The sequence below is a fragment of the Rattus norvegicus genome, chromosome 1 (genome assembly GCF_036323735.1).
Source record: "Rattus norvegicus strain BN/NHsdMcwi chromosome 1, GRCr8, whole genome shotgun sequence".
Classification (NCBI taxonomy): domain Eukaryota; kingdom Metazoa; phylum Chordata; class Mammalia; order Rodentia; family Muridae; genus Rattus; species Rattus norvegicus.
The window spans coordinates 44,164,057-44,191,200 of record NC_086019.1 but is presented as its reverse complement, the minus strand read 5'-3'; the positions used below and the strand labels follow the sequence as shown (position 1 = coordinate 44,191,200).

The following is a 27,144-nucleotide window of genomic DNA, read 5'->3' as shown; positions in this document are numbered from 1 at the left end:
GCCCAAATTGGGCTCCAGAACCCTGTTGGTCTCTAATCCACTAAAAAGCATTTCTGGGTTTACCCAGTCTTGGCTATATGGAAGCCTCCCTATCCTGTAAGCACTTCGTACCTACATGCGCAAGGTGTGGAGAAGGGGAACATCCGCCTGCTGCCACTTTGTGAGAAGATGGGTGAGGGCATAGAATGCATGTATGCACTCTACAGCACAGCACCAGAATGCATGGATGAAATGAGCCAGTGGCCTTCTGCATGGTCACATATTATACATGGGTAGGCACATATATTAGGGGACATGAAATCAGAATTGCTCTCTCACACCAATGTTTTATTAAAGGCAGTAACTTGGGGTTTTCATAAAGCTTTAGTAGAGCTCTTTTGATTTTAAATGAAACAACTTTGGTGCTAAAGTATAATTATATATAATATTAATATAATTATATAGGGATCCTAGAGCTTAGAAAATTTTTCTATGATAATGCAGAAAATAAAAGAATTCACTTACTTAGCCGATAGCGCTAGCCTTCTTTGAGAACTCTTGTACTATAAAAAAAAAAAAAAAGGCAAGATAAAATTTCAATGGAAGGTTGAAAATAAGGGCGATTTTCAATATTTTCTGAGGTGTAGTCATTTTGCACAATGACTTTGTTATCACTTGTTACATACTAGTTTGATTGTTGTGTCGAAAGTTAGCCTGGCTGTGTTAATGTCTGCTCCATGAGCTCATAGAGTTAGAGAGAGGAAGTATTGGTCCACGGCTTCGGGAAATTGACACTAAACCAGCATTTGAATTTCCAGGTTGAGAGTGTTCAACCAGCTCGAGGATGAACTAAACTCCCATGAGCATGAGCTGTGCTGGCTGAAAGACAAAGCAAAACAAATTGCCCAGAAGGACGTTGCACTTGCGCCTGAAGTGGATAGGGAGATAAACCGCTTAGAGGCGACCTGGGACGACACTAAAAGACTGATTCATGAAAAGTGAGTTGGAAACCTCTTGATTCTGCTGTCAGAGTTTCCTACTCAATTCATGCTGCTGCTGTGAATGGCCTGTTGCTTTCTGAACATGTGATCAACAGCCTGATGGCCTTTTATCGCTGTAGGTATTTCAGGTCCTGCTAGGAACATCAAAACTTTAGTCCTTCAGAAATGTGTTAAAGTTCTTCTCTTCCTATGGCAAACATATGTGAAGTTAATGTTTAAAACGAATTATTAAAATAAGAGTGCCTAAAAGGAATTATTACCAGCCATTGCAAGATGCTACAATGAGAATTTTAAACTTTACTTTTGTTATATTACCTTTAGTTGAGTTAGTTATATTTTCATTTCTTATTGCCCATTTTACTGTAAAGTTCTCTCCTTTCCCCCTAAGGAATTCTATGGCAAATGCATTTGGTGTTCTCATTATTAAGTTTCACAGTGTCTGTTCTAACAATAGAGAACCCCCCTCATGTCTCATCCTGGCGCTCCTCTTCTCTTCTCTTCTCTTCTCTTCTCTTCTCTTCTCTTCTCTTCTCTTCTCTTCTCTTCTCTTCTCTTCTCTTCTCTCTCTCCTCTCCTCTCCTCCTCCCCTCCCCTCCCCTCCCCTCCCCTCCCCTCCCCTCCCCCTCTCTCTCTCTCTCTCTTTCTCTCTCTCTCTCTCTCTCTCTCCAGGAACTGTCCTGGCAACCTTGGACCACTTCGCATCTGTCCTTTCATTTCTTCCACACATAGGTTTGCATATAATAGATGTTGTCATTGGGTGTGAATAGTTCGGTTTTTAAATATGTAGCTGCAAATTCCATTGATTGGATGTACCCTAGGTAATATAATCATTTGTTGATGGTCAAATGATGTATTTCTAGTGTAGATCATTACATATTGAATATTTATAAATATTCACATTTCTGTTTTTTGTTTGTTTTTGTTTTGTTTTGTCTTTACCTAAGTGTGGCTGTTGGTAAGCTTTTGCTTAAATGTATAAGAGACTGATAAGTAATTTCAACAAAGTATCTATACCAGGCAGTGAAATCTCCAGAAGATATACATTGTTTCTCATTCTTACTATTGTCAAGTTTTACACATGTAATTGATTGATTGGTTACCTTCTAACAGACATATAGAGAAAGGTACCTCAGATTTTAATTTGTATTTGCCTGGTTAATGAAAATAGGGGTATAATTCTTTTTAGCTATCTCTATGTTTCTTCTTTAATGAAATATTTACTGAAATTGCTTAGTTTTTTGGTTTGGTTTAGTTTGCTTTGAGACAGAGTTTCTCTATGTAGTCCTGGCCGTCCTGAATTTGGATCCACAAACCAGGCTAACCTCAAACTCACAGAGCTTCCCTTGTCTCTGCTCCCAGAGGGCTGACATTAAAGGATGTGTCCTACTACCTCTCAGAAATCAGCTAGCTTTTTAAATTGTTGTTGTTGAAGTTTTTATTACAACTGTATAATCCCAAAGATAATTTCTACATAATTTTATAGGAAATTGACAATTCAAAATGTTTTATGTTAAAAACAAAGAGCCTAAAGTAGCTAGTAATTTTGTGAAAAGGTATGTCTGGGAAGATACCTCAGTGGGTAAAGTGTTGGCTTTCCAAGTATGAAGACCTGAATTAGCCCAGCACCCACATAAAACAGAGGTTGTGCCTTCAACCTCAGCACTGGGAGGTGGAGGCAGGAGGACTCCTTAAGCTTGCTTGACAGCCAGATTAGATGAAATGGCATGCTCTGGGTTCATTGACAGAGCCTGATCAAAAAAATAATGTAGAGATGAATTAGAAAAATATCCAACTTTGACATCTGGCCTTCACAGGCATACACATACATATGCACATACACACACACAAATGAGAACACATAACTATCATCTGTTTTTTATCTTATAAAAAGGAATTGTAGGTCTTACCTGGGTCCCTTATTGTTTAAGCTGAAGAAGGATTAAATAGAGCAGAAGAACAAATAAGATGGAGAAATGAATCATTCACTCACAGGCAATGCACTTTTGATAATGTTGCAAGGCACCTCCATGGAGAGGTTCTCTTCAGTGAAGGATGCTGGGACATTTGGACACTCACTTGCATACATTTAAAGAAGGGAGCCTCAGACCTCTTCACAGCATGTACAAAGGCCTTTGAAGCAAAACTGAGAATGGCTTGTATCATGACTTTTAACATAGGTTTTTAACTTAACCACATCACCGAAACATTGTTTTGTTTCATGTGCTAGTGGTTTCTTTCTCCCCACATCCCCTCTACTTATGACATAAATAAATAAATAAATAAATAAATAAATAAATAAATAAATAAATAAAACCATCTTAAAACTTGAAATATTTGGGTGGCACATGTAAGACCGAGTTTGAGAGCAGACTGGATTTAAATTAAGCAGTATTGACGTCAGTGGGGAGACCATGGTTGGTATCCATGCCCATCTCTGAATGCAACTGTGCAATGATAGACTAAGTCTAATCCAAGGGAGCTCATCCCTCTCCTGATGTGTGGCAACTGAGATATTTCCTTACTTGTTACAGCCAGGGCCAGTGCTGTGGACTTATTGACTTAGTAAGAGAATATCAGAACCTGAAGTCAGCAGTGTGTAAAGTTCTGGAAGATGCTAGCCACGTCGTTGAGATGAGAGCTACCATAAAGGACCAGGAGGACCTTAAGTGGGCTTTTTCCAAGGTAAAATGCAAGTGCATTTGTTTAAGTAGTCTAGCATGCTTGCCCATACATTTTACTCTTCAAGCGATTGTCTCTCTGCAAAGTTGTCCCTGTTTGTACATTTAGATGTGGATGATTTCTGTTAATGGTTCAATTCTTTTTTTCTAATACTATATCCTAAATTTTTAATTCAAGAAAATTATACATAAATATACATAATAAATGCCTTTATATGTGTATATATATGAATATATATAGGTGTGTATACACACATATATATCATATGCATACATATACACATGCATATACAATCATTAGTTTCTGCCCATAGCTGAACAAATTACATGTCAAATGTTTTTAAACCCTTATCACTAGCTGTTTTACTAATTAAGGAAACATTTTTGTCCACAGCACGAAACTTCCAGGAATGAAATGAATTCTAAACAGAAAGAGTTGGATAGTTTTACTAGCAAAGGCAAACACTTGTTATCTGAGCTGAAAAAAATCCACAGTGGAGATTTCAGCCTGGTCAAGACAGACATGGAGAGCACCCTGGACAAATGGCTGGATGTAAGAGCGCCCCCTGGTGTCCGTGAATGGCTTGCACACAGGTTCCTCAGCCAAACCAGTAGAGGAGTCACCAGACTGACTTTTTAGAGTCAACTCCAAAGGGAAGAAAACTAATGCTCACATAGTAGCTGGAGATAGTAAAAAGCTACATGAATTATTCTGACAAAACTTACAGATTTCTGGAGTTCCATTTGATAACTTCAAGTATGACAAATTGCAATGTAGAATGTTTCCCTTCTCAAAATGCTGATGTTATGGATAAAATTGATAAGATTTGTTCATATCTAATAGAAAATTAAATCACAATAAATAGTAATTTGCAGTATTGAGGCTATAGTTTTGCAAGCAAGAGCATCGAGCTTGTAGTTTAAAGGTGTGGCTTTTAGTTTTTGGACCAGCATTCATCAATCAGCCTCATGACCAGATGCTAAATATTTTTTCATATCATAGATATGCTGAAATCTAATTAATGCCCATCCCTATATCACAGCATTACAAATAAAAGTACATATAGTTGTAATGACATTTTTGAGAATTTTGGAATTTTGGTTGTAGAAAAACAAAAATATTATATAAAAAAACAAAACTATTGTAAGAATGTGCTTTTGTTTTAATCCCAGGTATGGGATATGGGGCAGCTTCTGACTATCATTTGCCTCGTGCTCTATCAGAGGTGTGGTCTTGCTAGCTGCAGATAGTTTCTGCGACTGTGTGACATATGGAATTCTGGGAACTTTTCAGAGTGTGTAAAAATGACAATAGTCATGGTTGATGAAGAAATAAGAAGAAAAGAAATTAGATTCAGGGATCTCTTTCCTTTCCTTTCTCCCCTCGATCCTTCTTTTTCCCCTCTCCTATTTATGGTGAGGGGGTAGAAAGGGTGAAAAAAAGAGGAGAGAAGGGTGAAAGAAAGAAGAACCCACAAAGTAGCAAAGACTGGATACATAGAGTGCTGCTCTGAAAATACAGGGCTGAGGAGATGGCTTAGAGGTTAAGAACATTGGCTGCTTTGGGAGAAGGCCCAGGTTTGATTCACAGCAATTACATAGCAGCTCACAGCCATCTGTAACCTTAGTCCCCTGTTCTGACCTCTGCAGGCACTGCACACGTGTGGTCATATACATACAAGCAGGCAAAACACCCACACACATACAATAAATTTAAAAAAGGAAATAAAATAAATACAAAGTCACCCTGCAGAGACCTCATTCCCATAGACTCTCGTGCAGTGTGTGACACCTCTGTCCGTTCTGGTGTACCCTTTGTCATTATGTAATTAGCTATGCAGCTTACAAATGAGAAGTGAGTGTCTCAGATGCAAACAACCCTCCCATCGATGGATATAGTCTGAGTGATAGTTAGCATTTAAGGTGCACTAATTAATTTACAATAACTACTTTAAAATGTCTTCTGTCAGGATATATTTCATCTTATCGAGAAAGCCTTTGTGGGGGAGTGAGGGTCCCAGAACCTCATAGTTTGATGACCCAGCTCCTATTTTCTTTCCCAGGTATCAGAAAGAATTGACGAAAACATGGACAGGCTGAGAGTGAGCCTGTCCACCTGGGACGACGTTCTATCAAGTAGAGATGAGATTGAAGGCTGGTCCAATAGCTCTCTCCCACAGCTGGCGGAAAACATCAGTGACCTGAACAACAGTCTCAGAGCTGAAGAATTCCTGAAAGAACTGGAGGTAACTGACAATGTGTACACGTAGAGATTGGAGCACATCACTTTACAGAATGAGAAAAAAATTTCTAAGTCCATTCTGCTTTTTAAAGTTTATTAATTTTAATTTTTAAAACTTATTTATTCACTTTACATCCCAATAGAGGTCCCCCTCCCAGTGCCTCCTTACATGGCTCCTCCCCTATCCTCCCTCCCTTTCTCCTGTGGGAAGGGTGAGTTTCCCCAGGGTAACACCCGACCCTGGCACATTAAGTCACTGCAGAACTTGGCACATCCTCTCCCAGTGAGGCCAGACAAGACGGTTCAGTTACAGGAACTGACAGCTTCCACTCCAGTTGGGGAACCCCCATAAAGACCAAGCTGCACATCTGCTACATATGTGTGTGGGGGCTTAGATCCAGCCCATGCTTCCTCTTTTGTTAGTGATTCAGTCTGGGAGCCCCCAAGGGTCCAGGTCAGTTGACTCTGTTGGTCTTGTGGCATCACGATCCCCTTCCCATTCTACTCTCCAAAGTCACCAATGAATAAGACAAAAGTCACCTAACTTCAGCTGTTGATTTAAAACATTGATTAGGCTCTAGTTCATCAATTTTAAAAAATGTTTCATACTTGGCTCTGGTATTAGTGACCTTTCCATGGCTGTGTTAGAATATGCGAACAGAAATCAGCTTTGGAGAGAAAGGGTTTGTTTAGGCTCACAGGTCCAAGAAGCAGCAGAGGCAGCATGGTGGCAGAAGGTGTGAGGGTGGCCGGCCACAGTTCATCTTTACACGGGAAGTAGACAGAGAAGTCGGACAGTAGGGCTACAGTGTTAACTTCCCCATTAACATATTTCCTCCAGCAAGGCATTCTTTTTTTTTTGGTTCTTTTTTTCGGAGCTGGGGATCGAACCCAGGGCCTTGCGCTTCCTAGGTAAGCGCTCTACCACTGAGCTAAATCCCCAGCCCCCCAAGGCATTCTTTTAAAGCTTCCATGATCTTGCCCACACCCGCGGATCCCGGCCCGCAGCAGCTCTCTGCTCCCAAACCCCGTGGGAGAGAGACCTCACCGCCTGATCAGGTGGGCACTCCTGAGGCTGCAGAGCGGAGGAGACCACCAACACTGCCCACCCCTGCCCACATCCCTGGCCCAAGAGGCAACTGTATAAGGCCTCTGGGTTCCCGTAGGGGAGGGCCCAGGAGCGGCAGGACCCCTGCGCCTAAGACACCGCCGGAACCTGAAGGAAACAGACCGGATAAACAGTTCTCTGCACCCAAATCCCGTGGGAGGGAGAGCTAAACCTTCAGAGAGGCAGACACGCCTGGGAAACCAGAAGAGACTGCACTCTGTGCACATCCAGACGCCAGAGGAAAACACCAAACGTCATCTGGAACCCTGGTGCACAGAGGCTCCCGGAAAGAGCGGCGCAGATCTTCCCGGTTGCTGCTGCCACGGAGAGGACTTAGGCAGTACCCCACGAGCAAACTTGAGCCTCGGAACCACAGGTAGGACCAACTTTTCCCCTGCAAGAAACCTGCCTGGTGAACTCAAGACACAGGCCCACAGGAACAGCTGAAGACCTGTAGAGAGGAAAAACTACACGCCCGAAAGCAGAACACTCTGTCCCCATAACTGGCTGAAAGAAAACAGGAAAACAGGTCTACAGCACTCCTGACACACAGGCTTATAGGACAGTCTAGCCACGGTCAGAAATAGCAGAACAAAGTAACACTAGAGATAATCTGATGGCGAGAGGCAAGCGCAGGAACCCAAGCAACAGAAACCAAGACTACATGGCATCATCGGAGCCCAATTCTCCCACCAAAGCAAACACGGAATATCCAAACACACCAGAAAAGCAAGATCTAGTTTCAAAATCATATTTTATCATGATGCTGGAGGACTTCAAGAAAGACATAAAGAACTCCCTTAGAGAACAAGTAGAAGCCTACAGAGAGGAATCGCAAAAATCCCTGAAAGAATTCCAGGAAAACACAATCAAACAGTTGAAGGAATTAAAAATGGAAATAGAAGCAATCAAGAAAGAACACATGGAAACAACCCTGGATATAGAAAACCAAAAGAAGAGACAAGGAGCTGTAGATACAAGCCTCACCAACAGAATTCAAGAGATGGAAGAGAGAATCTCAGGAGCAGAAGATTCCATAGAAATCATTGACTCAACTGTCAAAGATAATGTAAAGCGGAAAAAGCTACTGGTCCAAAACATACAGGAAATCCAGGACTCAATGAGAAGATCAAACCTAAGGATAATAGGTATAGAAGAGAGTGAGGACTCCCAGCTCAAAGGACCAGTAAATATCTTCAACAAAATCATAGAAGAAAACTTCCCTAACCTAAAAAAAGAGATACCCATAGGCATACAAGAAGCCTACAGAACTCCAAATAGATTGGACCAGAAAAGAAACACCTCCCGTCACATAATTGTCAAAACACCAAACGCACAAAATAAAGAAAGAATATTAAAAGCAGTAAGGGAAAAAGGTCAAGTAACATATAAAGGCAGACCTATCAGAATCACACCAGAGTTTTCGCCAGAAACTATGAAGGCCAGAAGATCCTGGACAGATGTCATACAGACCCTAAGAGAACACAAATGCCAGCCCAGGTTACTGTATCCTGCAAAACTCTCAATTAACATAGATGGAGAAACCAAGATATTCCATGACAAAACCAAATTTACACAATATCTTTCTACAAATCCAGCACTACAAAGGATAATAAATGGTAAAGGCCAACATAAGGAGGCAAGCTATACCCTAGAAGAAGCAAGAAACTAATCGTCTTGGCAACAAAACAAAGAGAATGAAAGCACACAAACATAACCTCACATCCAAATATGAATATAAAGGGAAGCAATAATCACTATTCCTTAATATCTCTCAACATCAATGGCCTCAACTCCCCAATAAAAAGACATAGATTAACAAACTGGATACGCAATGAGGACCCTGCATTCTGCTGCCTACAGGAAACACACCTCAAAGACAAAGACAGACACTACCTCAGAGTGAAAGGCTGGAAAACAACTTTCCAAGCAAATGGTCAGAAGAAGCAAGCTGGAGTAGCCATTCTAATATCAAATAAAATCAATTTTCAATTAAAAGTCATCAAAAAAGATAAGGAAGGACACTTCATATTCATCAAAGGAAAAATCCACCAAGATGAACTCTCAATCCTCATCTTCGATTGGTTTATATACAAGTGTGCAATTTCTAGGCTTGAAAGTAAAATGATGCTATCTGGTGCTGGATAGAGGAGCCTTATTTTTTATTATGGCAGCTTGCTATTTTTGTAACATGATGATTTGGTTGAACACAATAAAGTACAGTAGTAACTGATCTCCCCTTCTTCCTGGATGAGTGAGGAGATGATTAAATGTTGATGTCAGCATCCTTGAGCATATTCAGATGAGCTTCTGCTTCTGTTGAAAAGGATGCTGTGTTTGATTGTGGTCCGAAGCTTTGAAGCACTACTTGGCATCTCCTTCCTTGGAGGTCTCACTGTTTAAACATAACAGATTTGATAGCTTGTTGGTAAGGTGAGGTCCAGCTTGTCTCCACTAGGTCATCTTCATGTGAATCCGGTGGTTATACGGTTTTGTTCTAGGGATATTTCATTTTTTTAATAACGGTTTTAGCTGACATTCATGGAGAGAATGAATCCTTAGAACTGTGCCACTAGTGAAAGGAAATCCTGTCTAGAGTATGTTTCTTTACAAAGCTGTGTCACACCATCCTTTGGGCCCTCTGCTGGAAAAGTAGAATCAAGTCTCAAATAATGCCTTTTAAATTGTATCCTCTAGTATTATAGATGTAGGACAGTACTGTATCATACCTCTGTGGATGTAAAATAGCTTGTACCTGCTTTATGATACGTAGTAGTGACCGTGCTTTATCAGAGCTGTTTTTAATGATGCTGCTCAGAATGTTTTCTTTCCAGATGATGATTGAGAAGCTAATTTAAAAAAAAATGGTGCCAGGTACCACAAGAGTAACAGAACTGTGCTGTTTTCTCAGGTTTTGTTTTTTTACTTTTTTTTTTAATGGAGTGTGCTGGATGTCTCTACAGTTTTGTTCAGATGACTGCAGAACCTGGAAAAGCTGTTGCTGCTGTTGATGCATAACACACTGCTATTTTTGGTCTTTTTATATAAATATAAATATATATATATATATACAGATGTATAATTTGAATTTTTTGAAACTTTAGCTGTGCTGTCAACTTTGGAAAAAAGTATCCCCGTTCACTGTGTTGAGTTGGACTGTACAGAAATTAACAGCCATAATGGTCTAGAAATGTTGAACTTAAGTTTTTTCCATTTGTACAGGGGTAACACACTGTATTAAATATGTAAGGTCTTATCTACGTGGGTTTGATTACAAAAACTAATAAAGTATTCTCTAAATTTAAAAAAAAAAGAAAAAAAAAGCTTCCATGATCTTTCCAAAAACAGTGCCAACAAATGGTCATCAAGTCTTCCAATATATAGCATTTGGGGACATTTTTCATTCAATCCATATCAAGGAACTTCAAACATTAGTACAAAAAAATTTCATAAACTGTCCATTTATTCTGATAATATGGTACCTTCCTTTGTGAAACCCAAATAGAAAATGGTTGTAACCTTTTGCACCTATTGTTCTTCATTCAGAACAAAACCATGTCTTTGACTGAGAACCTACATTGTGCTGTGGTTACATTTGGTGCCATGTTATACTTTATTTATGGCAATAGAAGGAAATTACAGTTAGAAAGTGTGTGACCTTTTTAAACTGCCCTGGCTTATTTTAAACTATTTTCAATCCCGTGCACTGCCCTGATTTTGAAACTCATTCATGGCTAGATTCTGGTGATTTGATACAACCTGAGTCAGCTGGGTCAAGGGCCCCTCCACTGAGGAATCACTTCCGTCAGACTGGCCTCTGCAGCATTTCCTGATCAATGACATGCAGGAGGGGCTATCCCTGGACAGGTGGCTTTGTATGAACGAACAGGCTGTGGGGAACCAGTCAGCGAGCATCCATCATCCATGCTTCTTGCCTCTTCTGCTTGAGTTTCTGCCCTCACTTCCCTCAGTGATAGATTTCCTCTCCATGTTGCTTTTGGTCATGGTGTTTATGACAGGTAAAGTATTTGCTGTGTATGCATAAAGCCCTGATCTTAAAACCCCAGACCTCTCCTGAAAGCCTGTGGTCTGTCTAGAATCATATCTCCAAGAACCAGTGGCCAGCCTGGGATCCTGAGAGCGTGCTGGCTAGTCAGACTAGCTAGACCAACAAATTCTAGGCATAGTGAGAGACCCTGCCTCTCTGCATAAGATGGAGAGTGATTGAGGAAGATACTCAGTGTTGACCTCTGTGCTTCACACATATGTGCACAGAGCAACAGATAGTGCACACAATTTTAAAAATGTTGAACACCCATAAGGAAGGGGAGGGGGGAGGGGGATGTTTGCCCGGAAACCGGGAAAGGGAATAACATTCGAAATGTATATAAGAAATACTCAAGTTAATAAAAAAAATGTTCAGTGGCAATTAGGCCATTACTAAAAATTAGAGAGCTATTTCAAAAGGTATGTAATTGACTGTCCTCTTGGTAAGGGAAGAACCTATTCCCTTTCTGTAGCCTGGTGCATGGCACAAACAAAGACTCAGATGAATGTGGTTTGATTTAAATGGACTGCCTGTGTTACCTAGCATCTCTAACTCAAATAGGTTGTGAGAGATTTTGTAATCTAGTTTCAATTTCTATGGCTTTCAGAACTCAAGAAAACTATTCAGATTAAACATCCAGACATAATGAAGAATCCCAAGGTCTTTTTAGTTACTGTGCTGGAGTCATGTGGCAGGCTCATAAAAAGTAGTTGTTAGGAATTGTGTAAGTCAACATTCAACACAATCATTTTTTTTAAGAAAGAGAAAAACGTGAGCTGGAGAGTTGGCATGGTGCTTAAAAGCATTGGCTGCTCTTCCGGAGAACCTGGGTTCAAATCCCATTATCCATATGGTGGCCCACAATTTTCTGTAACAGTTCCAGAGGAACTGACCCCCTCTTCTGGCCTCTATAGGAACAGTACATGCTCATGATGTGCAGACAGACCTACATGCAGGCAAAACCCCACAATATAAAATACTAAACAAACAAACAACTCAGTTGACTGACTGGAGCCATGGCTTAATGGTAAGAGTATACTTTGCTCTTGCAGAGGACCCATGTTGGTAGGTTCACAGCAACATGTACCTCCAGGAGGATCAAATGCTTCTGACTTCCACAGGTCCCTGCACTCATGTGCACATACACAAATATACAAACAAGCACACATGCACACACATGCACATGTTTGTGCACACAATAAAAATGTGTACACATACACACAATTTTAAAAGTAAAATAAATATTTTTAAAAAATAGTTGTAGGACCTGGAAAGATGACTCTGGCTAAGCATACCTGAGACTTTTTTAGAGGGCCTGGGCTCAGTCCCCAGCACCAACATAGCATCTCACAACCATTTGTGCCTGCAGCTCCTGGGGATCAAGTACTTTCTCTAGCCTGAATGGACACTAGACAGGCATACACAGCACATACATACAAGCAGGCAAAACACTCAAATATATTTTTAAGAGCGTAATTGTAACTAAACTTACAGTTAAATCCTATTGCAAACAAAATTAATGAATGGTCAAAATTTATCATCTTTGCCAGGTGTGATGGCAGACCAAACCTTTTATTACAGCCTTTGAGAGGCTGAGACAGAGAGATGGCTACAAGTTTGAGGCTGGCTTAGTCACACAGCAAGACCATGTCTCAAAAACATCATCGTCTATTAATACTTATCACACTCAATAACATTCTGTAAGCCTTTGGACTCATGATGTCTGTTACATCTGCAGCAGACACCAGGCATGCCATGAAATGTGGTGCCATTCTACCGTGTGCCTTCCTGCTCCACAGAGATAGTGACAACATACTTAGAGCCTGCATTAGTGGTAAATACTGCAGCATGGGTTTTTGTAGGACAGGAAATAACCAAATCAGCCTTCTTTTGCTGACTGTAGAAACTACTGCCTTTGTCCCTCAAGCCCTTACCCAGTGTGGCAAGGTTGAGTCTCCCTGAGATAGGCTTTCTGTTGCTGACATGTGACGTACCAGGTAGTAGATCAGTGTGCTGGAGCCAACCTCGTACCCTGTCCTTCCTGCTGCTGGGCCTTTCTTCCCACCAGACTTGAAATGAGTGCAGCTCAGCAGGAGAGTTCTCTAAATGCCTGGCTGTTTCTGTAAAAGGTCTCTAGGCCTGACAGTGAATTGTTTTCTGAGCTTAAGTTATTGGAGACTGTGTTCACAAAGCACTAAATTCTGTCATTCAAGCTGAGGGGGCTCTTTTATTGAATATTCCTTTGCAGCTCAAAACTGTGCAGTTTATGAGTATCTTTGCTCAGTGATGATTCTTGGTTTGTATGTTAACTGTTGACGTGAAGAATGGGAAGTAACATATCAGATGCCAAAAGTATTTCTGCTCAAGGTCCTGTAATATTGATTTGAAGTGTGTCTTCTGAGTACTGCTGACAGTACTTTTATAACTGGGCAGTCCTGAGGCATTTGTATAGCATGCTTCTGTAAGGCCTTAATGTTGCCATAGTAACTGGTAATAACACTGCTAATGAAGAAATAACAGCCTGGTGGACATCGTTACTGACTCAACACTCTTGGTTAGTGCTTCATTTTTTCCGGGGATCTTTTTCTCCAATAAAAGAGGGTGGGGAAGAAAGAAATTCCCACATCTCCCCTCTTATTCAGAGTGAACTTAAATGGTAACATTTTCCACTCTTGTGAAAAAGTAGAAGAGATTTTCTAAAGACTGCTTAACACTTGCATCCTGACAGCTCTCAGTATGAGAGGCCAAGCGTAGCCAGTCCGTCTTTGGACTACTGATATCTTTTCCCTGTCTTTGCTTTCATAGTCTGAAGTTAAAAACAAAGCCTTAAAATTGGAAGAATTGCATTCCAAAATCAACAACCTTAAAGAACTAACGAAAAACCCAGAAACACCAACAGAACTTCAGGTAAGTGTGAAGTCAGATGATTTTTCTAATAAATACCAATCTGTTACATCCTCGCTCAAAATACAAGATGTATGTGCATGTGTGTACCCCTCTCTCTCTCTCTCTCTGTGTGTGTGTGTGTCTGTGTGTGTGTGTGTGTGTGTGTCTATATTACCATAATTCCTGGCAAATGTGAATTTTTTCACATATAGGGGGTTAAACATTAACATCAATAGAATTCAGTGTGCCAATACACTTGTACATTTACAATTCAAGCATTATTATGTTATTATAAGAGTAGTTTTCCCTATTGAATTTTGGGTGCAGTATCAACCTGAATGTTTCTTGGTACACTTGATACAAGAATAGACCCCCCCTTAATAAATATGTGGTCTTACTAATAATATGTTAATTCATTTAGTAACTGGGCCTGAGGACAGGGTCAGGACTGCCAAGGACCCTTCATAGCCCTGCAGATGATCCCAGTCCCAAGAACTATGAGGCAGGTCGGTGGGATCTGGGTTGGCCAGGGAACCTGGGCTACTCTAGTGTCTGAGCCCTAGATGCACCCAGTGTGGTAAGACCCAATGTGGCTGACAGCCTCGCTAGCTCCTTCCTAACATCTCTGGAATACCTTTACCTATGGTGGGGGAGGGTAAGTTTCTGGATTATTCTCTCTTCTTATACCATTGCCATGGACTTTCTCTTTAACTGACTAGCCATGTTTGGCCCTGATCTCAGACACATATGGGAATGTTGGGCATTTCACCCAAAGCAAAGGAAATGACATTCCTATTTACAGCGGGAATAAAAGGGGATGGCAATTACTGTCACATATATTTGGAACCTTGGCTATTGCAGAGTGAGGATTTAGCAAGGATTTGGGGTGCGAGCTACTATTGTTCTGAATCTCTCCTTCTCTTTCTCTCTACTTGTGCCATTCCACCCCAAGGGGGTCTGGTGATATGTCTTAATTGTCCTCAAGTATCAGGAAAAAGATTTCTGCCACACCACTTAGAGTGCAGCATAATTTGTCCCTTGCAGCTGGCAGCCACCAGCCTCTGGTTTCAAAACCCTGCCAGGCAGGCTGGCTGACTTCTGATGTTTTTGCCAAAGAGTTAAAGGCTTTGTGTGGGTGACCAGCATCTCAGCAGCAGTCCTGGGGGTTTGGGGGAGGGGGAGTGTGTGCCAGCATATAAGCTCAACCCTAAAGTTATGGTTGAAGGAAGAGACCACCCTTAGCCACAGTGCAAGGGCAGCTGGTTTGTCTAAGAAGGCTTTTCAGGGAATGAACCAAGAGATGCCTTGGGCTGAGAAAGGAGAGAGTAAAGAGGCAGGAAAGAGTATACTTTATACTCAAGCTCATCTAGGGATCTTCAGCTGGAGGATTTCAGCAGTACGGGCATCCTCAGGAAAAAAGACCCACAGACCAAGAGAAGCAGGGGCTGTGAGAGGCAGCTCACACTCATCCAGGGGTCTTCAGTTCAGAATGGCTCTCCCAACCCCTGCCCCTCCCCTACAGGCCTGTGGAACTTCCAGCTGTGCCAAGCAGGGAGAGAAGCACACAGCAGAGCAAGAAGAAAAGACTCTCTTAGCTCCTTGCTCCCAGCTGCTCTGAGCTAGGAGTTAAAAAAATACAACAAACCTTTATGTTTGCTTATTTTCCCAAATAGCACAGATCTTTGAGTTGTGAAATTAAAGCCATTTTTTAGTTTGGAGTTCTTATAAGTCCCTTTATTAGCTTAGGATACACACACGCACACACACACACACACACACACACACACACACACACACACAAATCAACTTTCCTGAAATAACTCCTCCCAGGAGTAGAAAACAAATAGCCTGACTGCACATCTTAAAGGATTAAATTGCTTCATCATTAAATCCTATGGTGGGTTTCCTCCAATCAGAGTCGAATCCAGGCAGGCCCGTGTGCATCTTCCTTGTGGAGAATTAACAGCAGACTTTCAGCCCAGTTTTTCTTTGACGATGTGATCTTCTCTTCCCTGGAACCTCCATCGAAACCACACTCATCGGACAGCAGGCTTAGCTGTGACTCTGTTCTTTTCCTTTATTCACCATGGTTGGCAGCCCACACTCCCTGGCTTCCCGTCCTGGGAAAAGCTATTAGTATTGGAGCAGCTTCCATGGTGAGCCTAATGTGTTCTTGATGGAGTTACTCGTAAACAGAATTCCTAGCCAGTGAGTGTGCTTTCCGTCCTCCCAAATTTTCACGAAATTGAGCTTTATATTTAGTTTATAGAAGCAGACTTAAGGCAGAAGCTGGAACATGCCAAAGAAATTACCGAGGAGGCAAAGGGAACCCTGAAGGATTTCACGGCTCAGAGTACCCAGGTGGAGAGATTTGTCAAGGACATCACAGCGTGGCTGGTCAATGTGGAGGAATCATTGACGAGATATGCCCAAACCTATACTTGTGAAGGGCTGAAAAAAGTCAAGGTAGGTCAAAAACTAGCTTTCATTGTTTCCTCCTGAAATCTATATTCCTTTCTGTAAAAGGGTGAAGCCTATGGAAATCCTGTTTGACTTCGTATCAGTTTTTTAAAGAATTATTTATTTTATGTGTATGAGTACATTATAGCTGTCTCCAGACACACCAGAAGAGGGATCTCATTACAGATGGTTGGGAGCCACCATGGGGTTGCTGGGAATTGAACTCAGGACCTCTGGAAGAGCAGTCAGTGCTCTTAACTTCTGAGCCTTCTCTCCAGCCTGACTTTGTATCAATTTTCAAGCTTGAACCTCAAATAGTTTTTCATTGCTTAACTATCTTTGTCTTTAGTTTGAACATGCTCATCTGTAGAACTCTGATTTTTTTTTTAAATGAGGAAATCATCCTGTCTTCTCTTTATGTTAACAGATGATAATTCCACTCAACTGTTTGTAAAGAGTATGCATTTCAACATTGTTCTTTTGAAAAAGATCTCCCCCTCCCTCTCCCCCTCCTTCTCCCCCTCCTTCTCCCCCTCCCTCTCCCCCTCCTTCTCCCCCTCCCTCTCCCCCTCCCTCCATCTCCGTGTGTGTGTGTGTGTGTGTGTGTGTGTGTGTGTGCACACCCATGTAAGCTACTGAGTCCATTTAGTATTGATCATATATATACACATTTAGGGATGACCACCTGAGACTGGATAACCTATCTGGGAAGCTGTCCCCAGAGAAGATTGATTCTCCCTCTCTTGGCAGCCATAGATTTCCTGTAGCTCTTTGTCTAGGCATGAGGCCTTGTGAGAGTCCTTCCATCCATGCTGAGATGCTAACTGCTATTGTACATATCTTGTTTAGGTGATAAGATTTCATAGGTACAGATCTTTACCATATATAGAAGGTGATTTTCAATCCAACCTACAAGTATGCACAACTGAGGAGACTCGAACGTTATTAATTTCAGACCTTAAAAACATACCAGGTGAACTATTGAAGTATTTCTCTTGAATGGGATGAGCATCCTTCACAGTGTACTCTCATCATGTAGGACATACGGAAAGAACTTCAAAGTCAACAAAACAACATCATCTCCACTCAAGAAGTTCTCAACAGTCTGTGCCGGAAGCACCACTCGGTGGAGTTGGAGAGCCGGGGCCGGGCAATGACTGGGCTAATAAAGAAGCATGAAGCCACAAGCCAACTGTGCTCCCAAACCCAGGCCAGCATACAGGACTCTCTGGAAAAACACTTCAGTGGTGAGCTGAAGGGCTTTCTGTCTGAATCATCTGTTTATGAGGAGAGGTTTGGACCAAACGCTGCTCAGAAACTGCCAGCCGAAGTTGGAGCAAACCTAGTCAGATGAATGTTTCAAATTCACGTGTGGTCTCAGATTTGGGTAACAAAGGTTCTGTTACAGATGCACTAACTTTTTGGAGAATGTCCCCTCTCTAGAACATGAATCTAGCCGGTTTTGTTGCTTCTGAATTATATCTGGCTCTTGTACATAGGAGCTAACACATGTGAAGAACTACCTCCATGTTTTCATGCTAGGATAACGTGTTGCTCTACACATGGATGTTAGAAGCATAGCAATAACAGTCAGATGGTTCAGAGACTTCCAACTCCCCATTTCTGCATCTGAGAAGCTGTTTCCACTCTGATGTGGGAACATCATTCTTATTTTGGTCCATCTTTTCTAAGTCAGTGTAGTAAAGAAAATGGCTCCTGCTGAGGTCATAAAGAAAAGGTTTCTTTCGGGGTGTGGGGGTAACTAGCTTACTGTTCAAGCATGAGGAGCTCAGTATGGATCCCCTGCACCCTATAAAAAGCTGATGGAGGTGGCACATGTCTGTTTGCTTAGTGCTGGAAAGGAAGAGATGAACAGATCCCTGCAGCTCACTAGACAAATAGTCTAGCTGAATATATGAACTCCAGGTTTACTGAGGAACTCAATCAGAAAAAATAACATGTTGGAGAGAAAAAGAGGAAGACAGCCTGCTGCAGACTTTGACCTCCACACACATCCACACACATGCACAAGCACATGTACACATGTACACGCACACACACACACACACACACACACACACAATGTGCACACACAGGAACTTGTGCATACATATCTTTAACACTTTTGAGCCCGTGTCTCCCAAGATTCTTGAAACGAAGTGGGACTCAAGCATTCCTAGTGCTCTATTACTTTTCAGTCTCTTTGAGGTAACTTCTCCATTCTGCCATAAATATTCATGGCTACAGATCACACTATAGCATTTTCTATATTATTGTTTTATTTTTGGAGTGTTTTAAAAAAGCAGGAAGGAAAGAGCAGGAATGGAGAAATAATCACTTTGCAACTGTCCTAGGATCTCGCTCAGCATTTTGGATTTATCTATCCTTTTTTGAATTTTCAAAAGGTTCTATGAAAGAATTCCAAGAATGGTTTTTAGGAGCAAAAGCAGCAGCCAGAGAATCTTCTAATCTAACTGGTGACAGCCAAGTTCTCGAAGCCAGGCTCCATGATCTTCAGGTAGGGGTGTTGATATCCTTATATGGATGCTGTGATGCTGTGGTGCTGATGTGGATGCTGTGGTCCTGATGTGGATACAATGGTGCTGATATGGATGCTGTGTTGCTATGGTGTTGATGTGGATGCTGTGGTGCTGATATAGATACAGTGAGACTATGGCGTTGATGTGGATGCTGTGGTGCTGATGTGGATACAATGGTGCTGATGTGGATGCTGTGTTGCTATGGTGTTGATGTGGATGCTGTGGTGCTGATATGGATGCTGTGTTGCTATGGCGTTGATGTGGATGCTGTGGTGCTGATATAGATGCTGTGTTGCTATGGTGTTGATGTGGATGCTGTGGTGCTGATATGGATACAATGGTGCTGATATGGATACAGTGAGGCTATGGCGTTGATGTGGATGCTGTGGTGCTGATGTGGATACAATGGTGCTGATATGGATACAGTGAGGGTATGGCATTGATGTGGATGCTGTGGTCCTGATGTGGATACAATGGTGCTGATATGGATACAATGGTGCTGATATGGATGCTGTGGTACTGATGATGCCCTTCCTTACCCCAAACACACCACACCCTGTGCCAGAGTCAGACCGTTTCTTTGTCTGAACCTTATGATTTTGGTTCATCTTTTCTTCTTCCCACCATGGAGTTGGGCTGTTGAGTCAGAAGTGGTTAGGCAACAAGAAAAGTCATAGAGAAAACAAAAGCAAGTTGGAAAGCGTCTATATCCTCTCCTCTTCATTTCTAACTGGCCATTCTTTAAAGTCATTCAAAATGAAACTTAATTTTAATTTTTGTAACACCAAAACCATAAATACTTTCTACCACTATTGAGGAACTTCTAGGCGTTGTTTGTTGTCTGACTTTTAAAGGAAAAACATACCTTGTGTGTTCTTCTAGCTTCCTAACTTGGTGTCTAAGTTTAGAAACAATAATGGCAATTACAGGTTATTTGGGTTTTATTGACTAAGGAAAATATATGCATCTAGGAAGGTGGCTACTGTAAAGATGAACTTTCAGAAAAATAGATTCAAGTGAGGTTTTCGCCAAGTTTTTATAGATGCTTATCTGAATGCAGCACAATGCATTGTAAAACCAATGTTAATTTTAAAAAAATCAGTGAGACCCATTGTGGTGGTGCAAGCCTGTGATTCCAGCCCTCAGGATGTTGACACAGGAGGGCCTAGGTTTAAGGCCAGGCTATACTCCATAGCCCACCCCCACCCCAATTCTCTGTTAAGGTCCATGAGAATCATATAGCCCATTGGATGATAAAATACTGTCAATAAATCACCATATTGAGAATCAAGTTATTGTTTCATGCACAGGGCTGGCTTTGCAAAAGGGATGGTAAATTCAGACTTGGCATTATCCTCCACTTTGTGGAATTCCACACAGAAAAATCATGGTGACAAGTGAAGGAACATTCTGGAATTCAAAGGAGACATGACTAGCATTTAATTCTGGGTTTCCCTTCTTTTGTGGAAGGCCAAACACAGATCTTCCAAAGAAGAGGTACACGCAAACAAAGGAAGGCCCTGTCCTGAGGATGGACTTTGTGCAGAGTAGAGAAGAGAGGGAAGATACAACGTAGCTGTCTGGATACAGAACTGTTACACTAGCCACCTGCGGAGGTGGGAGCAGGAGCTAGCACACTGTGACATTAACAATAGGAAACCATTGAGAATGGAATGCTGATGAGAATCTATTCTAATCCAGCATAGTGTTTTCAATTTCTAATTTCCAATTGCTCTCCTGGCATGCACTGCCTCAATCAGGAGCCCCCATTGTTTCCAACTGCATGCATCCTTCTCAACCTAGCCTTGTTAGCCTTTCCCTCTATGCCTTCTTTCCCCTCACTTTATTGTCTCAGCTCAGCATTGCAATGAAGAATCCCATTTATAACAGTACCTTTCTCTATTACCTTGATATCCAGGGTGTTCTGGATTCGTTCAGTGATGGGCAGAGCAAGCTGGATGCGGTGACTCAGGAAGGACAAACATTGTACGCACATCTGCCCAAGCAGATCGTAAGCAGCATCCAGGAGCAAATCACAAAAGCCAATGAAGAATTCCAAGCTTTTCTGAAACAATGCCTTAAAGACAAGCAGGCTCTCCAGGACTGTGTTTCGGAGCTGGGGAGGTAGGTTATTACAAGAAATGTGGGTTTTACCACACACAGAAAGGCTTCTCAAACACTTGGTGGGGACCACTCATGTGAAGACACTAGTATTTGAACGGTGAGCTAGAATTATAACGAATGTTGACCTGCCTTAAGCACTGGGCTAGCCCTAATAAAATAGTCGATGGCTACTTCTGAAGGTCTCATTTGGCTTTATTTCTTATGTAGAAAAGGTAAAGTGAGGAATTATATCCACTGGCAATTCCAAACGACCTGGATGTAGGCTGCTTCGAACAGTTCGGCTAGCTCAGGGTGTTAAAACCAATTCCTTTCCCATTGCATTTCCTTCTGTGGGAATAATCTTGGTTAGGAAAGCAGCTATTGAATGTCATAGATTAAGATTCCAAGCAGGTACTCATATACACAGTCACAAGCACATGCACACTCCCATGTACACATTTCCAGACTCTTTACAAAAGCTCCTTGTTGAACTCTATGAGTTTAACATTCATGAGGCTTTAATTGCTGCAAAGAAGAAGTTGTAACCTCAGCTGCTGGACGGTAGTACTGAGGCACCCTGGGAGTTTTCTAAGACATCATTCTTTTTCTTTAGCTTTGAGGATCAGCACAGAAAGCTGAACTTATGGATCCACGAAATGGAGGAGAGGTCAAACACAGAAAACCTGGGGGAGAGTAGACACCATATTTCCGAAAAGAAGAACGAAATCCACAAAGTCGAGATGTTCCTGGGAGAACTCCTGGCTGCCAGGTACGGTGTGGAACCAGAGCAGGCTGTTGATTTGCCCGCATATCTTGGGCTGGTTGGTTACTCGCTTGGTTCTTGGCTAATTTTACTGGTTGCTTGTCCGTAGTGGTCTCGTCTGTTCCTGAATATCTCAACTACCGGACTGTATTCCTTTTGGCCACGTGGTAAACTGCTAAAAGTGTGGGCGTGGTTTCCGCTTCCTTTGCTCAAGAAGTTAGGTTGCTCTCTTATCTAACAGGTTTAGCTCTTAGAGATTTTATTAAGAAAACTGCACTTAAGCTGGATGTTGGCTGTGCATGCCTTTAATACCAGCAGTCAGGAGGCAGAGGCAGGTGGATCTCTGTGAGTTTAAGGCCAGGCTAATCTACATAGAGGGTTCCAGGATAGCCAATGCCACACAGAGAGACCCTGCCCCGACTCCCCCAAAAAACAAAGTAAAACAACAAAACTTCACTTCCCTTTCTGGAATTACCTTGAGTTTGTTACTACCAGAAGAAGCTGACATAATTAAAGAAAACTACACCCCTGTCCTCAACTCCCATACATGCCTTCCCACATTGTAGGTTCCAACTCTATCCTGTGGCCACTAGGTCTGGCTCTCGCTCAGTCCCTCTCCTCTGCAGTCTCTTCAGTGGTGCCCTGGCTCCTCCCCTGAGTAAAGTCCCCTTATCTTTTAACACTACTGCCATCTGCAACATTTTCCTCCTTATGCTCTGGCTCCACTCCTAAAACTTTCCCATTTTCCTCAATGGCAAGGTCAAAGGCTTTCCAGTGAGTACAGCTTGGTCTAGAACTTGGGCTCCTTACTGAGAGCCCTGAAGAACAATGCTTGTCTATGAGGCAGGAAACAGCAGAGCCCACCTGCTTGATCAAACAAATTACTGAACTCATAGTTGGAGCAAAAACTGCAGAATTCATACCACAGTCCTCCATTTCCACTGACTCCTCTCTTTGGTCCAATGTGCCAGTCCTTTTGTCTTGAAGAAAGGAAACGGACAGCAGAATTCATGTCATGACTAAAATCCCCCACAGTATCTGTGGAGCAGAGATCAAAACCCATGAGCATCCAATCACATGAAATGGGTGTTACTTTATCTAACCTGCTCGCATCCTTCCCCAGTTTGGATCGGCTCTCAATTACTCACAATGTAGTGCAAAGTAGATGTTATGAACTGGCTCTTGTGCTGTTGATTAGTGAATAGAGAGAAGGAGAAAAGTCTGTGTGTGTTCTGTATAGACAGGATTATTTAAAATACAGATTCAGTACATTGCTGCCGGAATCTGCAGGTGTGAAACCCAAAGATAGGTACCACAGCCACAGTACTTGTTGGCACTCCAGTTTGATAACTCTTGAGACCGGCCCCTGCCATGCTTTGGTTCCATCTCTGGGCATCTTTCAGGAACTTCAGTTCCATCTCTTGCCATCTTTCCATTCCAGTTGTCCAGGAAAAATAGAAACATTTTGACAGAGTAAAAGAGAACAATAGCATCATTTTAAATATTTCCTCAAAATGAAACTGTATTTCCCTCTCCAGATCTTGACTCTTGTCTAGATACAATGTAACATAATCAAACCCACACCTGCCTTTCTTTTGTACTTTGCAGATGACTTCTCTTCTTGACTCCATTTCTTCACAGGCTGCTGTTCACATTTATCACTTTCTCCTGACGTCACTACTCTGAAACTGCACAGGAGGGAGTGGCCCATCACCACATTCATTGTCTCTTTGCACCTCTCATTACCCCCTCACCCTGTGCATAGTTATGAGTTCACATGGCAGCCGGAAGACGACATTAGCTGTTGTTCCTCTACAGCATTCACTTAATTGTTTAGGGGAGGTCTCTCACAGGCCTGCAACTCCTCAAGTAAACTAGACTCCCTGGCTACCAAGTCCTAGAGATACCACCTACCTGTCTCCACCTTGCAGCATTAGAGTCTTAAGTGTGCACACTACCAGGCCTGGCCCTGATTGTTTACCTGATAATTGAAACATTTATAGGCACATCATTATTGAAGTGTCACTCTCTGGTATTCTAAGACCAGACGCTAAGTGACCTCCAGTGTTTCACTTGGGTCTTTCCTTACAAAGTGGCCACTTCCAGCAGCAGCAGTAAGCTCATCACACAGGCTCTCATGCTCTGTCACATCCCTTTGTTTTTGGGATCTCACTATGTAGACCAGGCTGGCCTCCAGATGACTGTCTTTCTGCCTCAATCTACCAAATGCTGGGATTTGGGGATGCATTCCCATACTGACCCAAGCCACCCTTATGCTTCTTTCATATGTGTACTTGGTCCTTCCAACCAGCTGGGCACTTTCTATCATAAAGTACCCAACTCTTCAAAAATTAGAGGGACATACCCTGTGGAAAAGGCATCAAGACCTGCGACTCAGGAATGCTAGCCATTCATTGAGGGAATCAATTAGCAGAGAAATATCTTATGTTGGTTATTATGTAACTCATAACAGGAATACTGTGTCCTGTAACTCACCTCTCTGCTCACTAAGAAGACTGATTATAAATATCTTAGTGTCTTGCAGAGGAGAAGCCATGTTGGATAACTGTATCTCAAAGATTCAAAAGATGCTATTACTGTTGCTCAGAAACAGCTAGAGTTGTAGATGGTACACAGTATGTCCTTTCTCTAGTATGTTCATATGTTCAACATTTGTGTGTGTGTGTGTGTGTGAGAGAGAGAGAGAGAGAGAGAGAGAGAGAGAGAGGGAGAGAGAGAGAGAGAAAGAGAAAGAGAGAGAGAGGTTTACGTATGTCTACACATATGCATGTAGAGGCTAGAGGTCAGCAATGAGAACCTATAGAAGTTATTTTCCCATTTTAGTATTTGAGACAAGATCCCTGCTAGGCTAACTAGCCAGAGAGCTCTAGGGACCCATATGTCTCTGCCTCCTCAGCACTGGGATTACAAGCATGTGTCAGCATGTCCAGAGTTTTACTTGGATTCTGGGGAATCTCCTCATGCATATGTGATGAGCATTTATGCCAACTAAAACGTCCCTAACTACCCAGCAGTTCTGATCCAGAGAGCTCATTCCTGCCAAGCACCCAGACTTTCCCTGATGAATGTGAATTCTCTGGAAAGTTCAGGCTCCCTTGCCTGGAGTTTCCAAAAGGCTTTGAACTAAAGGGGATTGAATAGATAATAGTCAAAAGACACAAAATCCGCACTTGTGAGGAATATGAGAATTTGCTGTTTTTGTTTTGTTTTGGCTGAAGTTCTATTGAATGCACGTGAATGTAGCTAAAAATAGAAAGCCCTTTTTTTAAGATCCCTAAGAAAATAATTTTAAATGTTCCCACCATGGAAAATATGTGACCTAGTGAGGCTATGGATACATTAACCAGCTTGACTCAGCCACTACAGAGTGCTCATAAGCCTTTGTAAGCCGCACATTAACATAGTTACAAATTGTTGCTTTCTAATTAAAAAGGGGGAAAAAGAGCAGCTGCCAAGTTGCACTGGTTCCTCAGACCATTACACCCAAGCCAAGCAGAGGTTGAGAAATGTTTCCTCTGGAGCCAATTAACATAGCTCTAAAGTGTGAGCTATGTTCAAGTACACGTATGTTCGGTATTCAGGGTGTGCCAAACTCATTGACTTCTACCATGACATTTGAAGACAGCTCCCCACCTCTGCTGTCTCTGCCTAGCATTATGTTACGTCCTGGGAATGCAGATGGATGCAGGCGTCCTATCTTCTAGACAGTCACAGCCTGTAGGTGAGACATGATCAGAGAGTAAGACATGGAGTAAAGGGAAAGGAATCCTGCACACATCTCCTGCCTGTCTCTGATTGCTGTGGATATTGTCTAGGGATCAGATACCTGTGTACACTTGTGAAGAGGAAGCTCAGAAAGTAACAGGGAAGCAGAATTATAGTGGAGGAGAAATGTCAACTTTTGCTAATTACTTATTTTGTTGCTGAGACAAAATACTCCACAGAGGAAAGTTGGAGAAGGAAGGCTTGATTCTGGCTTAATGCTCAAGGAGTTGTAGTTCATCATGGTGGGAAAGATGTGGCAGTGGGGGCAGCCCAGCCCTCCTATCACACTGAATCAGCCAGCAGTCAAGAAGCAGAGAGTGAATGGGAAGTGGAGCCAGGCTGTAAAATGTAGAGGCTCACCCTGAGTGACAAATTCCCTCCAGCAAGGCTCCACCTCCCAAAAGTTCCCACACATTAACAGCTGCTGGGAACAGAGGATCCAAATCCTTGAGCCAGTGAGGGAGAGGGGCGGGGATACTTCACGTTCGACCTATAACTTCCACAGTGGAGCATGGGAGCTTTTCATACTTAGTCTCTCAAACAGGAATGGAAGGATGCTCTGGATGAGCTGAGCCCATGTTCTAGACTGAACTTCTAGAGAGATGTAGACTCCACCACTGGGATGGAGATAGAGACATGGATTCATATTCCCTGACAGTTGTTGACTACACTAAGAAGGCAAGGAGACAGCCTGGTCTCCAGCATCTTAATGTTAGAGTTATATCAGCCACAAGCTCTTGTCTGGTTCCTGATCCAATGTCAACAGTCATTTTTCATTCCCCTGGATCCAGAATCCTGGAACTAAAAAAAGAAATTCTGTTTGTTCAGAGAGTCCCTCGACAAGCTCTCCCAGAGAGGGCAGCTTCTCAGCGAAGAAAGCCACGGTGCAGGGAAGGGAGGCCGCCGGAGCACCCAGCTCCTTGCCAACTACCAGAACCTTCTCAGAGTAACCAAGGAGCGGCTGCGAGGCTGTCAGCTGGCCCTGCAGGAGCATGAGGCTCTGGAAGAAGCCATGCAGAGCATGTGGTCTCGGGTGAAGGATGTGAAAGACAGGTTGGCTTGTGCAGAGAGCACTCTTGGGGACAAGGAGACATTGGAGTGGCGATTGTCACAGATCCAGGTACGTGCAGCCCCCACAACTGCTACCCATTGCTCTGATTCGATGCACAAATCTAGAATTGGCCCCAGTCATCTGGGACATATCAAATGACAATGAGGGAGACGGGAGGAATGAATTAAAGACTCCAAGAAACTGTTCTCCAGCAAAGTACATTAAATACTTTATTACAAGTACTATGAGAATTGCTGTGATTATAGAAATAGTGGTTAGTAAGTGTGTTCCAAGAGGTTAGAGACCAGTGTGTGCATTGTTAGTGCAAATCATTGGTCTGGGCTGTGAGTGGAGGGACAGGGGCTCTTTGCAAACACAAGGCAGGCAGACTTCCAGTGGACCTGACTGTGAACAGTGGGAATCAACCAGGCAAAGAAGGGAGCAATTACCTTCTCTGAAGATGAGCCTGTTGCTTTAGTTAGTTTCATCACTGAAATCG

At 42.4% G+C, this 27,144-nt stretch overlaps 1 protein-coding gene across 31 annotated transcripts in view; it reads left to right on the top strand.

Moving 5' to 3' along the window:
* Positions 1-27,144, top strand: part of Syne1 (spectrin repeat containing nuclear envelope protein 1) — a 471,163-nt gene that overhangs the window by 197,602 nt on the left and 246,417 nt on the right. For all 31 annotated transcript variants that reach the window (XM_063270573.1, XM_063270583.1, XM_063270581.1 and 28 more), the window contains 11 exons: positions 798-977; positions 3,512-3,662; positions 4,053-4,211; positions 5,722-5,904; positions 13,862-13,963; positions 16,205-16,408; positions 17,442-17,649; positions 18,808-18,920; positions 20,861-21,066; positions 21,659-21,814; positions 26,423-26,714. In XM_063270573.1, coding sequence (XP_063126643.1) covers positions 798-977; positions 3,512-3,662; positions 4,053-4,211; positions 5,722-5,904; positions 13,862-13,963; positions 16,205-16,408; positions 17,442-17,649; positions 18,808-18,920; positions 20,861-21,066; positions 21,659-21,814; positions 26,423-26,714 — 1,954 coding nt within the window. The remainder of the gene's footprint in view (positions 1-797; positions 978-3,511; positions 3,663-4,052; positions 4,212-5,721; positions 5,905-13,861; positions 13,964-16,204; positions 16,409-17,441; positions 17,650-18,807; positions 18,921-20,860; positions 21,067-21,658; positions 21,815-26,422; positions 26,715-27,144) is intronic.